Source organism: Canis lupus, chromosome 6 (genome assembly GCF_003254725.2).
Source record: "Canis lupus dingo isolate Sandy chromosome 6, ASM325472v2, whole genome shotgun sequence".
NCBI lineage: Eukaryota > Metazoa > Chordata > Mammalia > Carnivora > Canidae > Canis > Canis lupus.
The window spans coordinates 38,439,183-38,452,730 of NC_064248.1; the positions used below are offsets into that span (position 1 = coordinate 38,439,183).

General features: G+C 65.1%; 3 protein-coding genes across 5 annotated transcripts; all 3 read right to left on the reverse strand.

The window, feature by feature from the left end:
* Positions 1-54: 54 nt before the first annotated feature.
* Positions 55-3,401, reverse strand: NTN3 (netrin 3). The gene is made up of 6 exons (XM_025416892.3): positions 2,474-3,401; positions 2,214-2,402; positions 1,975-2,124; positions 1,794-1,844; positions 1,588-1,662; positions 55-1,360 (listed from the first exon to the last, which is right to left on the reverse strand). The coding sequence occupies exons 1-6, from the start codon at positions 3,399-3,401 to the stop codon at positions 1,020-1,022; spliced, it is 1,734 nt and encodes a 577-aa protein (XP_025272677.1). The 3' UTR covers positions 55-1,019.
* Positions 3,402-7,032: 3,631 nt separating this feature from the next.
* On the reverse strand, positions 7,033-7,365 carry LOC112679142 (transmembrane protein 100-like). The gene has a single exon (XM_025478563.1). The coding sequence runs from the start codon at positions 7,363-7,365 to the stop codon at positions 7,033-7,035; it is 333 nt and encodes a 110-aa protein (XP_025334348.1).
* A 2,093-nt stretch (positions 7,366-9,458) lies between these two features.
* TEDC2 (tubulin epsilon and delta complex 2) lies at positions 9,459-13,541 on the reverse strand. 3 transcript variants are annotated; one of them, XM_025416895.3, is made up of 10 exons: positions 13,396-13,540; positions 13,179-13,277; positions 12,943-13,013; positions 12,463-12,847; positions 12,002-12,055; positions 11,307-11,400; positions 11,010-11,121; positions 10,822-10,923; positions 10,232-10,422; positions 9,459-9,994 (listed from the first exon to the last, which is right to left on the reverse strand). In XM_025416895.3, the coding sequence occupies exons 1-10, from the start codon at positions 13,419-13,421 to the stop codon at positions 9,848-9,850; spliced, it is 1,281 nt and encodes a 426-aa protein (XP_025272680.1). In that variant the 5' UTR covers positions 13,422-13,540; the 3' UTR covers positions 9,459-9,847. The 3 variants fall into 3 exon arrangements, with proteins under 3 accessions (XP_025272680.1, XP_025272682.1, XP_025272681.1); XM_025416897.3 differs by lacking the exon at positions 10,822-10,923 and having other exon boundaries at positions 13,396-13,541; XM_025416896.3 differs by lacking the exon at positions 13,179-13,277 and having other exon boundaries at positions 13,396-13,476.
* Positions 13,542-13,548: the final 7 nt, after the last annotated feature.

Genomic DNA, 13,548 nt, shown 5'->3' on the forward strand with positions numbered 1-13,548 from the left:
CGGCGGGCTCTGAGCATGCGCGCTGGCGCCCCGCCGCGGGGCCGCGGGAGCTTGCGTCCGCCGGAGTCGGTCCCTGCGCGGAGGGGCGCGCGCCGAGCGGGCGGGGGATGCCTCCGGAGCCGCGGGGGCTGCCAGCCAGAGTCGCCCCCCCCTCCGCCGGGTCACGCGTGGACCTAGGAACGCGCGCCCGCGTGGACACAACGTCCGGTCCCGAGCGGGCGGAGACGGGGCGCGAGGGGCTGCTCCGGGCAGGTTCCGAGCGGAGTTGCCCTGGAGGCCGAGGCCGACAGCGGCAGCCGGACGGAGACCAGGCAGGGCCACAGCAGGCCGAGACAGAGGCCGAGCACAGGCAGAGACACAGCGGGGACGGGGACTCGGGCGCCCAGGCGGCAGTCAGGGCGGGCAGCGGGGACAGCGGGACAGACGGGGACGCGGCCGCGCTCCGCACCGGGGACGAGCCACAGCGCCCTCTGGGGGACCCGGCGGGGGTCCACGGTGACAGCACCCTCCCGAGATCGCAGTCTGTGAGGGTTGACGCCCCCGCGGCCCTTGGGGTGTTTTCAGACCTTAGGTGGGTCCAGGAATCACAAGGGGGTTCATATCTGTTGGGAGAGGGCCACAGTGCCTTTTAGGAAGGTGCGAACGCTCTCTGAGGGGTCACGACCTCACAGGCATGGCCCTTCGGGTGCAGCAGAGCCTCCAAGTGGTGTTGGGCCCCACGGGGACCATCGCAATGCCCCTCGGAGGGGGAAGATCATGAAAAACGGGATGACAGTGAGTCCCGGGAGCCCCGGGCAGCTCTTCGGGGCCATCGCATCCCTCTGTGTCAGGGCGGGGTGTCCCGCGTGCATCACACCCCTCTCAGGTACGGGCGCGAGGCAGCGAGGCAGTCGCTGGGCAGGGTAGGGGAGGGCCCCGGAGACGACGCGCGCGACGCCAGCAGAGCCTCCTTCGCAGGTGGACGCACTGGGTGAACGTGCGCCTCAGCGTGGAAGCAGCGCCCCGCCCGCGCTTCGGGCTCAGGCCGTCCCGCAGCGCCCCCGCCGCTCACGCCGCTGCAGCCTCCGCAGGCGCCGCGTCCACGCGTCGCGCCAGGGCAGCACCAGACTCCCGCGCGCGGCGCTGAGCCCGGGCCCCCGGCCCCCGACCTCGGTCCCCGGCCCGCCCCCCAGCAGCAGGTAGCGGCGCCCCGGTAGTAGGCGCGGGCAGCCGCAGGCCGCGTCCCGCGCCGGCACCCACAGCGCGCTGCTCCCTCGCCTCGCGCGCTCCTCGCCGCTCCGGAACACTGCAAGCACAGCCACCGGGAAGCGCGTCCACGAGCCGCGCGCCTCGCCGCGCGCGCCCACCGCCACCTGCACCGCTGCGGGGAGGAGGGCCAGAGGGGGCGGGGTCAGGCGGGGCGGGCCCGGGCCGCGCGGAGGAGCCCCGCACGCCCGCGGCGTGGGGAGGGGGCACCGATGGGACACTCAACGCTGGGCCGGGGTGGTCACGGAGAGGCCACCGGGGCTGACGGGGGTGGGGTGGGGGGGGTGGCGGGAGGCCCAGGGAGGGAGGGGAGAGGTGAGAGGGCGAGGGCGGGAGGCCTACCGTAGTCCTTCCTGCAGAACTTCTTCAAGCTGATGCGGTAACTGCCGCGGGCTGGTTTGCAGTGCGAGTCGCAGTCTGGAGGGGGTGCGAGGCTAGCACGGATCCCTACCTCCTCCCCCCACCCTCTCCTCCTCCCCCCCTCCTTGAACCCGTAGCCTTCCCCCACAGTCATGTCAGATCTAGGACCTTGTTGTGTGTCCACTCACCCTGGGGCTCCACGGGGCTACTCTCCTCAGTGGGTCCAGGGACAGGAGTCTCTGCGGGCAGGGTGAGAGAGCGGCCTGCGTTTGAGGGGGAGAATTTGCAGGGCTCAGGAGACAAGCAGGGAGCAGCAGGGAGCAGGTGTGGTCTCAGCTGAGGTGGCCTAAGGAGGGCAGGGTCACTCACTAACGCAGGGGGCCACCGGAGAACGGCTCTGCTGGAAGCCAGGGGCACAGCGATTGCAGGTAAGACCAGTGACGCCATCCTTGCAGGGACACTGGCCTGTGGTCTGGTTGCAGGTTTTGCCAGCAGCACCAACAGGGTGACAGTCACATGCTGAAGACAGAGATAGGATGGTTAGAGCCCATCTGGGGATGCGGGAATCCACGGGAGGAGGTTGTGCAGGTAGCTGGTGGCAGGCTCACCCCTGCAAGCACGGCGGTCACTCAGGGCACGGCCAGGGTCTCGATAGAAGCCCTCCTGGCAGTAGTGGCAGTGGCGGCCAGCGGTATTGTGCCGGCAGTTGAGACAGACGCCGCCACTGCGACGGCCGGACAGTCGGTACAGCTCCATGTTGAAGCGGCAGCGGCGGGCATGGCCATTGCAGGAGCAAGCTGCAGGAAGGGATGGGTCAGGGGCAGGCTGGCCTGGTCCAAGATCCCCAGGCCACCCTCCAAGGCCTCACCAAGGCAGGCGTGGGCTTCCCGGGCCGTGGCCCGCTGCCATGGCCTATCGCAGTAGAAGGGCTTGCAGCGGCCGCAGTCGGGGCCCTCCGTGCCGTGCTGGCAGTCGCAGATGAGGTGGCCCTGGGTGTCCAGCAGGCACCTTGAGGCATGCCCATTGCACTTGCAGCGCCCGCCCACCTGGAGCTCAGTAGCTGAGTAAGAGTAAGGGCCCGTGGCTATGGAGTCCCTGCTGTCTCCCAGCACGGCAGGCCTCGTAAGTACTACTTGAATGTCCGTGGCCGTCACCCAGTCTTGGAGCACTGGGCTGCTGTCCAGATCCAGGCCTGGCGGGCTTCCGTCCTGCACACTGAAGGCCAGAAGGCCACCACCATCGGGCTGGACCTGGGGCTCAGGGAAGCACAGAGCTTCAGGCCCTGGGCCAGCTGGGCCATCCGCTGGGGCGGGCGGGCGGCCATAGTCCAGGCCGCAGCGGGAGGAGAAGAAGCCCAGTGGGGCCCAGCTGCGCCCATGGTCCTGTGACTTGAGCAGCGCCACCGAGGCAGGGGGCGCGGAGCAGAAGCGCAAGCTCACGAACACCAGCTCGAAAGCCTTGCCCAGGGGCACTGTGAGGGTCACGTTGTGGGGCGCCTGCGTCAGTGCCTCCGATCGCCAGCACACAGGGTTTGTGGTGCTCCCCGCGGAGGTCAGGAGGGCAGCGGGGTGTGCCCGCCTCGGGTCGGAGGCATCACAGGCCCGCGTGGCCGGCCTCCCGCACGTGCTGGACGCCAGGACCTCGCGGCCCAAGGCGGCGTTCACTAGGCCTGGCACGCAGCCGCGGGGCGCGCCCCCGTCGTCATGGCAGGGGTCGGCGGGCGCCGCCGGCCCCAGGCTCAGCGCGGCGGAGAGCGTGCCCGCCGTCAGCAGCAGCCGCCAGGGCCAGCCGGGCATGGCCGGAGCCGCGGAGAACCCGCCAGCCCGCTGGGCCCCACGCCGCTGCCCTCGGGGAGACAGGGCCCGGATCCGGGGCTCTGCCCGCTGGCCCGCAACGCTGGCGATCCCCGCGGCCCCAGCCCGGGCCCAGAGGTGGGAGCAGCCGCGGGCACGCCCCGGGCCGAGCGCCACGGCGGGGATGCCGGCGCGTCCTCCCGCTGGGCCTGGAGCGATGACAGGAGTCGCCCCCGCTCCCGGCGCCTCCGCCAGCGGAGGCCCCACCCGTTGCCCGCCGCTGCACTCACCCACCGAGGGCCGGGTCGAGCAGGTCTCCCGGCCTCCCGGGAAGGGCCGAGTGCGGGCGGGGCCTGGGGCGCCCCGGCCACCGCCTCCTCCCGGCTGCAGCGAGGGCGGGCAAGCCGTGCCAGGAGGGGGTGGGGGGCGCAGTAGGCGCAAGCCTGGGCTCAGCCAGGGGCGGGGCTGCTCGGGCCGCGAAGGAGGGAGGGGAGGGGAGGGGGCCTCGTCGGCAAAGCCGGAATCAGAAGCAGATTCAGACACTGGCTGGGCCAGCGGGGGAGGGGGCTGGGAGGCCCGAGAGGCGGGGGAGGGGCCGGGGAGCCAGGAATGCGCCGGCGGGAGGGGTCTGGAGGGGGCGGCTCAGCCACGCAGCCCGCGGGGGACCACCCAGCAGGGTCCCCGGCCTGCATCCAGGCCCTGACTGCTCCTGGGGCTGTGCCACGTGCTGGGCGGGGGGCGGCGGCCTCCTTCCTGAGGCCCATCTGGCAGCCTGGGCCCTGCATCTGAAGGCTGGTGCCCTGATGCTCCCCTGGGTCCCTACAGGGAGCACTCTCGGCTGTAGCAGCCAAGCAGAGCTGGTGGTTATGGGATGTCCCCAAAGCAGTGGTCTGCTCTAGTAGGAAAAAAAACCTGCGGTTGGGACCAGGTCTGATTTTGAATCCAAGCTGCTCCAATTTCTGGCTCTGTAGTTCAGGCTCCTTAACCTGAGATTTAGTTTTTTCATCGGGGCTGTTATTCAGCCTTGCTTAGCCACTGGGGGGGGGGTTTGATGAGCCGCAAAGGTATTGGATGCAGCCAAAGGCTCAACAGGCTTGAGTGCCTGATGTTCCGGAAGGATGCATCCTCCCCTTCTGACTGGAGTTCACCTAAGAAATGAAATTGGCATATCCCACCCAGATCCGGCTAAACCCTTGTCCCAAAGCATCTCTGGGTCTCTATCTATAGTTGCATCACCAAGATGGGCCCAGCTCCCAGAGTTGGCAGGGAGGAAGTGGAAGCCGGGGTGGGAGAGTGGGGAACCCACTAATTAACAGGGCCTCGTGGGGTTCAGGGTCTTGGTCAGCAGTCGAGGACCCCGGAAGAGGGTAGAGAGTGGAGTTTGGCCCATGAGGAGGGCCTGGTCACAGATGGCTCAGTGTCAGAACTCCTGAACCTGGTCCACATACCAGCAAGTTTGGGTATGGAAACTGAGGCAGGAACCCAGCTGGGCAGTGAGAGTGACCCATCCAAGAGAGATCAGAACTGCTCCGGAGAGACCACTTTCCCACAACTGTTAGGTCCTTGATGGAGGGGGCCAAGCATGCCAGGAAAGGTCAGCTGGATGCAGAGGGGGCAGGGGACAGGGGAACACGTCTGACCTAGAAGAAGTTCTGAGGCCTGAAATTTCAGATGGGAGGCTGACCCTAGGCTAGGCCCTGCAGCTGATGGAGGTGCCACGTGGGTGTGTCTGTAGGCAGAGCTGCCACTTACAGCTGCAAGGACCCACGAGAAGTTAGAGAGAAGCAGAATCTTCTTGCTGTTCTAGAGAGGAGGGACAGGAGGACACTGGAGCCTCCCAGGGGAAAGCAAAGGAGAAGAGGACGGAGCAGCGAGGACAGGGTGATGGGGCATCTGAAGTGACTAGCCCCTTCTGGTCATGCCCCTTCTGATGTAGGGGTTGGGGGTAGAGAGGCAGATGAGATCATGGGAGACTTGGGAAGAATTGAACCAAAAGGGCTGCTGGCCTCTTGCCCTTGACCTTTGGCAGCAGCAGGGAGTCTGTGAGTCCCTTCCACCCCACAGAGCAGGTGCCACGGCACCTAAACTCAACTTGGAGATAAAAAAAAAAAATGTGCCTGTTACAACGATAGCTGTGCACGACTGAGAGAACTGACAGGGAGAAAATTCTGCTCCAGAACAAATCAAGCTTGGACTGGCACCTTCCCAGCCACCTTCTTCTAGGTCCTTCTGGTTATCAGCCTCACAACCAGCCTTGGATGAGCACAGCCCTGGCTGCAACTGATCCTCCTGGGGCCGACTAGCTGGCCATGAGGAGAGGTGCCCAGGCCCAACACAAGTGTTCCGAAGAGCCTGAGCCAAAGCCTCCAGGGAGCCCCTAGCTGTCGGGGTTTCAAACTCCTGTCGGGAGGGAAGAAAGGAAATTGGGGAGCAGCCTCCCCTCCAATCCTGCATCAGACTTGCAGGCTTTGTCTCCCTCCTCGGGAGTGCGGGCTAAGGTCTGCAGAACATCTGGTGGTTTCTGGTGTGGGTGGAAGGAGGCCCCCAGGGCTCAGCATGCTGTGAGTGTTCATCTGGGGTCATCGTCGTCGTTGTCATCATCATTGTTGTCGTCGTCGTTGTCATCGTCGTTGTCATCATCGTGGTCAGTGTTGGCAAGCAGAGCGCTCCAGGCCCAGAGGGCAGTAGTTTCACGGGCTCCCCAGAGAGGAGGCTGCAAGCAGCCCTGCCTCTTCTCCAGAATGGCCCCTGCACGCAGTCTCTTCTGGTCCCTAGGATGGCCCTGGCAGATGGCCCGAGAGAGCTGGGGAGGGACTTCTCCCCAGCCCGCAGTCCGGGCTCATTGCTCCTGTGGACTGTGCCACTTGTCCCCAGCCTCTGGGGCCTCTCACACCTCTCTGCAGCTGGTGATCCTGCCCCTTCCTGGCACCTTAGAGGAGACTCCACCTCCCTGCCCCCACATGCACCTTCTCTGGCCACGGCCATCCCCCCACCCCACCCCCACCCCCATCCCCATCCCCAGAGTGACAGCTGCTGGCTCTGGGGCACGTAGGGAGCCAATGTGGGGGTGGGGTGGGGGAGAAGGGACCCAGGGGGCCAGACAGTCCCAAGCCTCAGGCGGCCGGGGGTCTTTCCCTTAAAAGGCCAACCGATCAAACCTCCTGGCCTAGCCCAGGACCCACTGTTCTCTCCAGACATTTGCAAGCCACCACTCGTACACATTTCACACGAACATTTATTGAGCGTCTCTTCCGCTGAGAGGGGCTTCCGTCCCAGCAGGGAGCACAGACGGCTGGGGGAGGGGAGCAAGGCCCGCTGCGCCTCACCCCGGCGAGGGTGGTCCCACCGAGTCCGCGGCATTCTGCACCCCGCAGGCCCCCAGCCGCGCAGGCCCTCTCTGGGGTGGGCCGGGGTGGACCGGCTCTGCGCTGAGCGGAACGCTGCAACGCCGCGGGCGGAGTGCGGAGGGGCGAGGCCGAGGAGCAGGGGGCAATGGCTCGCCGCCCCCACCCCGGCCTCCCCGGAACGAGGAAGGGGCTGTGCGGAGAGGGGCGTCGGCGTCCCGCGCGGTGCGGGGCGAGCCCGGCCGGGGGCGAGGTCCGGAGGGGGCGCCGGGTCCGGGGCGCCGCCGGGCTCAGGCCGTCCCCGGCTCCCGCCGCCCCGCGCGCCCGGCCCGCCGCCGAGCGCCCCAGCACAGGAGGGCGGCGGCCAGTAACCCGAGGCCCGCGCGCAGCGTGGCCAGCGCCACGCCCTGCTCCAGGTCCAGGTGGGGGCCGCGCAGCGAGAAGGTGATGGCCGTGGCGGCGGCGCCGGCCAGCAGGGTCACAGCGCCGAAGGGCAGGACGCAGCGCGGCCAGGAGCCCCCCACGCCGCCGGTGGCCACGAGCACCGCGCGCAGGGCCCCGGGGGGCTCGGGGGGCGTGAGGGGCTCGGCGGGCGCCGCGGGCGGGGACTCGGGCGCGCTCATGCCGCGTACGGGGCGGCGCGCTGGTGGGTGTGGGCGCCCGCGCAGCCCCCGCTCCCGTCCTCGACCGCCACGTCACAGCGGATTGGCACGGGATGCGGTGACGCCACCGGGACGCCAGGGAGAGGAGTTCGCTGCCGCCTCCGGCTGGGCGCTGAATCAGGGTGGGCGGCGCGCCACCCCAGACCTCCGCCCGTGCATCCTCCTGCAAGGGGGCACCTCCCGGCCCAGGCGCCACAGCCCTCCACGGGATAGCACCCACCCTGGTCCTGATAGGTGCGTCCCTGAGTCAGCCACCTTCGGCGCCCATCAGGACCTGGCTGGGGATCAGGGTGGCACCCTTGACCTCTCAGGGGCAAAGGTCCAGTGAACTGCTGGGCATGAGCTCTAGAAGCAGCAGTGAATGACCAGGACCAGGGAGGGGCAGGGGCTGTCCCCCAGACTCCCCATCTCTGGGCTTTCCCTTCCCCGTTCCTGCTCTGGGCAGCGGACAGAGCCGTTGCACAGGACAGCCCCTCAGTGCAATGAAGACTCGTTTTAGGTTTCCTGCTTTGGTCTGTCATCTGGTTCCCAGCAACCCTGGGATTCCATGTTCAGGGTTTCTGGTCCGTGGGACTGTGGGAGCTTTTATAAGTAGGAGTTTCTGCTTCCGGGCCTGGAGCCACCCCAAGGCTGCTTCAGCATCACTCAGTTCATCCCCCATACCTGCAACCTCATCTGGCTCTCAGAACACCGGGCCTTCTCCAGGAGTTACCTGGTTCCTGGGTTCCCCCCACCCCTGCTGCCCAGGGCAGAAGCTGGAGTTAATTCCCTGTTGCTCATCAGTGTCTACACAAAGGGCCAATGCTCCAGCTCTGAGGACTGTGCTTGGTGGCAAAAGTGCTCACTAAGTTTATTTAAAGAACACAACAGACTCCTGGCCCTCCCTGGGGCCTACTCCTGTGTATTTTTTTTAAAGATTTTATTTATTTATTCATGAGAGACACAGAGACAGAGGCAGAGGGAGAAGCAGGCTCCATGCAAGGAGCCCGATGTGGGAATCAATCCCGGACCCCAGGATCACACCCTGAGCCAAAGGCATACACTCAACCACTGAGCCACCCAGGAACCCCTACTCCTGGGTATTTTGTCCTCACCCCAGTCCCAGGGGTAATAGCCATTACAGCTGGTCTGATGGCTGCTCAGGAACTTCCTGAGTGTCCTCTGGAACAGGCCCCTCATGGGGAGGGCAGGCCGCGTTGGAGGGGGGGGAAGGGGGAATAAGGGAAGGGAGCCCACACCTGGAGCCTAAGGGGTGGTGTCCAGAGAGGCCCTCCCTGGGCTGTCACGTGTCCCCTGCAGGTGTTCTCAGCGCCACCTGGCTATGTCAAGGCTGTGTCCTCCTCGGAGCAGCCTCTGGGTGTGAAAAGGCAAGTGGAACCCCCATTCCAAGGATGGGGGTGGTGAGGAGCCTCCCATTGCCCAGATCCAGCTCTTAGGTCGGCTGATGGTTACATCTCTTCAATAATTTCTCCCAACAACTACTCTCAGGATGACAGTGGAGACAACACTGGGAACTGAGGCTCAAGGCCGTTAAGAATCTCGTTGGAAGTCCCACATTGGCAAATAAGTCACATTGGAAACCCAAGCCTGTGACTGGTATGAACCCAGAGGCCGTGACCCTGACCTCTAAATTCTCTTGCTTTCCACAAAGCCAGGATTTCTTCAGGGGGGGCGGCAGGAGCTGGGGAGGAGGGGATCGTGGAGAAGGTGAGGGGGTGGTGACTCAATGTTAGGGGGCCCCACTGGCCGCAGCAACAACCCAGGAGAAAGTGGTGAGCACGGTGCCAGGACAGTTGTGGTCACACACAGTGTCCGCCCACTCTGATAGGGGCTCATGGCCTTTGTGTCTCCCAGTGGGCCCAGTCTAGGTGATGGGGGGAGAGGTTTCAGGTGCGCCAGGGCCAGGGCTTGAGGGGTGTCCCCAGCGCTGCACACCTTCAGTGCCTTTTGCCCTCCCTTGAGTACAGAAGGCATACATGTATTCTCAGTAAGTATGCTTGATGTGTTGTTAGTAAGCAAAAACACAACAAACACACCAAATCCCATCTTGAATATACTTTCTGAAGTAGTTTTAATGTCACACAAGTGGCTTCTAAGTCTAAAACAAGGAAAAACAGAGGTAGCTGAGAAAAAAGCCCGCAGGCCTCTGATGTGCACGCCATGCGGAGGCCTGTCAGCTTTAGCTGCTGCAAGAAGGGCCCTGGGCTCCTCAGCAAGAGCCGGGAGGCTGTCCCCAGCCCACCTGGCGGCCCTGGTTTCCAGGGTGGCTACAGCCATCCCTGGGCCCCCAGGCCGACCAGACCTTCTCAATCCCCGTTCACCTAACAGAGAAGGGGTGGTGGTGGTCTCCCAGTGGTCTGAGGGTCAGAACAAGTGCACCCTCATGCCAGGGTCCTGTGCCTGGGAATGGGCAAGGTGAGTGGTCGCTGGCCACGGGAAGGGCTCAGCTGGCAGGTTCGTCTCGAAGGATGGTGAGGAAGCGCTCACCTCCCTCACAGAGCAGGCTATGCACGGCTCGGCAGAGCGCCAGTGGGGGCGGCCCCTGTGCCTCCGGTGTGCTCACCAGCGGGAGGAGTTCGGCCATCAGGACCTACAGGGTAACGTGGGATCAAGATCTCAGGGGGGCCCTGTGCTGGGCAGCTAGCTGGAGGCTTACAGAAGGCCCCCGTAGTGTCCAGGGAGGCCTTCAGGTGCCATGTTCCAGCCCCGGGGCCAGTGCTGTGTCAGCTGTGCACAGCCCAGAGGCTCTGTCTTCCACCTCAGCCCAAAGCCCAAGGGTCCCCTGGCACCCAGTCCCCTAGTTCTCATCCCCCTACTCTGGAAGTACCTTTTCCAGGTGGATCTGCTGCTCCAGCATGGCCACTCGCAGCCTGAGGGCCGCCAGGGTCTGCAGCTCCGCGGTGCTGGAGTACAGAAGCAGCTGCGAGCTCCAGGTAGGGTCTGTTCTTCCTTCACAGGACCCTGAGGCTCTGGGGCATCTCTCCTCAGGCCATGGCCCCAACTGCTGTCCCACCATTTCTGTGAGGACAGGAATATGTGGCCTCATGGGGTGGCAGCCAGGGACCTCCTCCTTCCCACTTGCTTTTAGGGGGTGCAAGATCTCCCTTCGCCTCCTGGATGAAGCCCTCCATAAATAACCGCCTCTTGCAAGGCAGGTCACCTGCCAGCACCTATGACTCTCACACAGCACCTTCTCAGAAATTAGATAAACAGGCAGACTATTTACAGCGCCAGGGCTGCGGCAGGAGGGGCAGTGGGGTGGGGGTGCAGTTCTGGCTGGTCCTGTGGGACAATGCCTGGGGTGACAAGGGGAAGGACCTGCCCTGAGGGGCCCTGCCATTGATGCTGCCCTTTGGCTAGAGGACCTTGACCCCTGACCAGATTTCAGCCTGGGGCGGGGGTGGGGCCGAGCCTCACCAGCACGCAGCTCCTGCAGTCTGTGGAGACACTGCCCCGTGATGGCCTGCAGCCCCTCCAGGGTAAGCAGGCAGTGGTACTCCTGCACCCAGTCAGCACAGTCTACGCAAAAGTCAGGGAGGGCGAGCCAGGTCCATGCCAGTCCTGAAGGCCCCCCACCCCCAAAACACACACCAGGGCCCACTGACCTGCCAAGAGCTCTTCCTCCATTCGCTGTCTCAGCAGCGAGCAGGCCTTCCATAGGAGCCCCACCTCCGCCTCCACCTCTGCAGCACTGAGCCCAGAGCCAGGCCAGCCTGACTGGACACGGGTCAGGGAAAGTCCTCTGTTGCCAGGCTCTCCCATTTCCCCTCCCGCCAAGGACAGGACCCCAGAGTGGCTGTGGCTCTTCCTGGAGTTGCTTCTTAAACTCATCAGACTTAGAGCCAGAACCCCCCACCCTCACACACACACCCTGGGGGGTCCCAAAAGCCCAGCAAGAATACAGCCATCTTCATTTTCTGGAGGAACTGGGTTTTGGCGTTGGTAGCAGCATCCACGGAGTCACTGGTCTGCGTAGAGCTGAGCTGGGTCCACAGGCTGGAATGCACACACAGGCACCCGGGGACCAGAGAGGGACGTGGTTACTCCACCCAGCAGGGCCTCGGGAGGCAGGGAAAGGCCAAGGCAGGGGCCCATCAGGGGCGTCTGGCTCTGCTGAATGCCAGGAGGGACCTCCTAAGGTTTTAGGGAGCTGAGAGGACAGTGTCTGTGACAAGGGGACAGAGCTGACACACTCTGGGAACTACTAGGAGAGAATTCGAGAGAGGAGAGCAGAGGAGCCAGCAGCGACTGGTAACGGATGGCTCGGGACGATGGCCAAGAACTCTTGACGGTGCCAGCTCCGTAGCAGGCGCAGTATCGAAAAAGGCACCTCTATGAAGCTGATACCGTCATCCTCACTTCCACAGACAAGACAGACGAGGATGCAAGGTCTCAGCCTCAAAGCCCGCTGAGTCTACGGGGACCACAGCAGACTCCCTTCACGCGGAAAATGTCCCCACCCAGCCAACGAAGCAGGGAAGCCCGCTGGAAAAGTCTTACCGATGTGGCCCTGCGATGGCGGGAAGCCTCAGCCTCCCTGCTGGCCACATGTTCCTGATGTCCCGTCCACCCCCACCCAGCTAAGACTCAGCCTTACCGGGAGTTCTGGGAGGCTGCTTTCCTGTAGGCCGTGGGTAACTTCAGCAGGACCCTGTCAGCAAAGCCAGTGCTCAGAGTAGCCTCACTCTGGGGGCTCCCCCCCTCCATGTGACAGGACTTCCAGAATGGTGGTGGGAGCCAGCAGAGTCTAGCTCTGGCCTGGCAGAGAGAAGAGGACACCAGGAGCAGAGCCCAGGCCCTGCAGAGCCCACGCGGAGCCCGTGGGCCGGATGGATGAGAGGATGGGGGGCAGGACAGCCAGGGAGAAGGCGACAGGCCCTAGCAACGTTCCACTCGGCCAGCTTTGGGGCACGGATCTCCTGGGATGGCACCCTGGGGGCTCCCTTGGCCCACATCCAGCCTCAATGCCCTGCCCTCCCTGTCACCCCACATCCCAGATTCCCGCTGCTGGCCAGGGTCTGATGAGGTGGACCCTCAGGAAGGGTCTGGGAAACCTACCCTTTTTCCTTCAATGTGAAAACTTCCGGGGCCGGAGGAGCAGCCAGTGGAAGTTGGTCCCTGAGGCCTGGTCCAGGCTTGGTGGCTCGGGCTCCCTTCCCCTTGCAGGTGCGATCCCCCGCTGACAGAAGCCTGCACTCGGGGAGGCCCTCGGCAGGTACCCCGGTCTGATGGATGCACCTGAGTGGTTTTGTCTCTGAGGCTCGCCTGCCAGCCTGGCCTGAGACCCGGGATGGGGCAGAGGCTGCGGTGGACCCAGACTTCAGGCTGAGGGCCTTGTGTCTTTCTGCAGCCTTAGACACGCTTTTCCTCACCCGTACAGCTTTCTCCAGTGTCTGGGTCAGAAGCTCCAATTCCTTGAGGTCTTGAGGGCTAGGCGTGCATGCTGCAAAAGCCAAAAAACTCTTGCGGTGATCACTGCAAGAAAGTGCTGTCAGAAAACAGCAAGGGCAGCACCAAGACAGGGTGGTGGAGGCTTACCCGGAGACGGGGCCTCTTCCTGAGTTTCCGGTGCCGGGGTTGGCTCCGCAGCCGGAAGTTCGGCCGCTTCCCTGCGAAGACAGGACAGCCGTGGCAGGGCCAGGAGCGACGCTGCCAACCCCAAGGAGCCGCCCGGGACGCCAGCAGCCCCCGCTCGGAGCCTGCAGGGGAAGAGGAGCGCAGCCAGAGGGCGCCGGCCCGGCCTCCCAGCCCGGGTGGTCTCGGGGTCCGCGTACCAGGGCCGCAGCAGCCGGCGGCACGCGCGCAGACTCCGCTCCAGCCGCCGCTGTCGCTCAGCGCAGGCGTCCAGGGCATCCCGCAGCTCGGCCACCAGCCTGGGAGGGGCGCACCGGCGGCTCAGCTCCCCGGCCGCCCCGCGCCGCGCTGCCGCCCTCCCCACCGCCCGCCCCGCGACCCCCGCTCCCGCCCCGCCGCCCAGCGCGCGGCTCTCACCGGCGCGAGCAGCCCGCGGGCAGCATCAAGGCGGCCACCGCTCCTCCGGATTTGCCGCCTCCAGGAAGTCCGGTCCTTTCCGGGCTAGGGGACCGCCCCCTTCCGGCGGCGCTGACCAATCCGGAGCCGAGGACCCAGGGGCCGCCCCCCGCG

Bases quoted from the DNA above. Each gene is read 5' to 3' on its own strand.
- NTN3 (XM_025416892.3), bottom strand. From the start codon at position 3,401: ATGCCCGGCTGGCCCTGGCGGCTGCTGCTGACGGCGGGCACGCTCTCC. The intron at 2,125-2,213 runs GTGAGCCTGCCA...CTCTGTCTTCAG, and splicing joins TGACCGCCGTGCTTGCAGGG to CATGTGACTGTCACCCTGTT. The intron at 1,845-1,974 runs GTGAGTGACCCT...CCCTGCCCGCAG, and splicing joins TCCGGTGGCCCCCTGCGTTA to AGACTCCTGTCCCTGGACCC.
- LOC112679142 (XM_025478563.1), bottom strand. From the start codon at position 7,365: ATGAGCGCGCCCGAGTCCCCGCCCGCGGCGCCCGCCGAGCCCCTCACG.
- TEDC2 (XM_025416895.3), bottom strand. From the start codon at position 13,421: ATGCTGCCCGCGGGCTGCTCGCGCCG. The intron at 12,848-12,942 runs GTAAGCCTCCAC...TGGCTTTTGCAG, and splicing joins GGAAGAGGCCCCGTCTCCGG to CATGCACGCCTAGCCCTCAA. The intron at 9,995-10,231 runs GTACTTCCAGAG...GTTACCCTGTAG, and splicing joins AGCAGATCCACCTGGAAAAG to GTCCTGATGGCCGAACTCCT.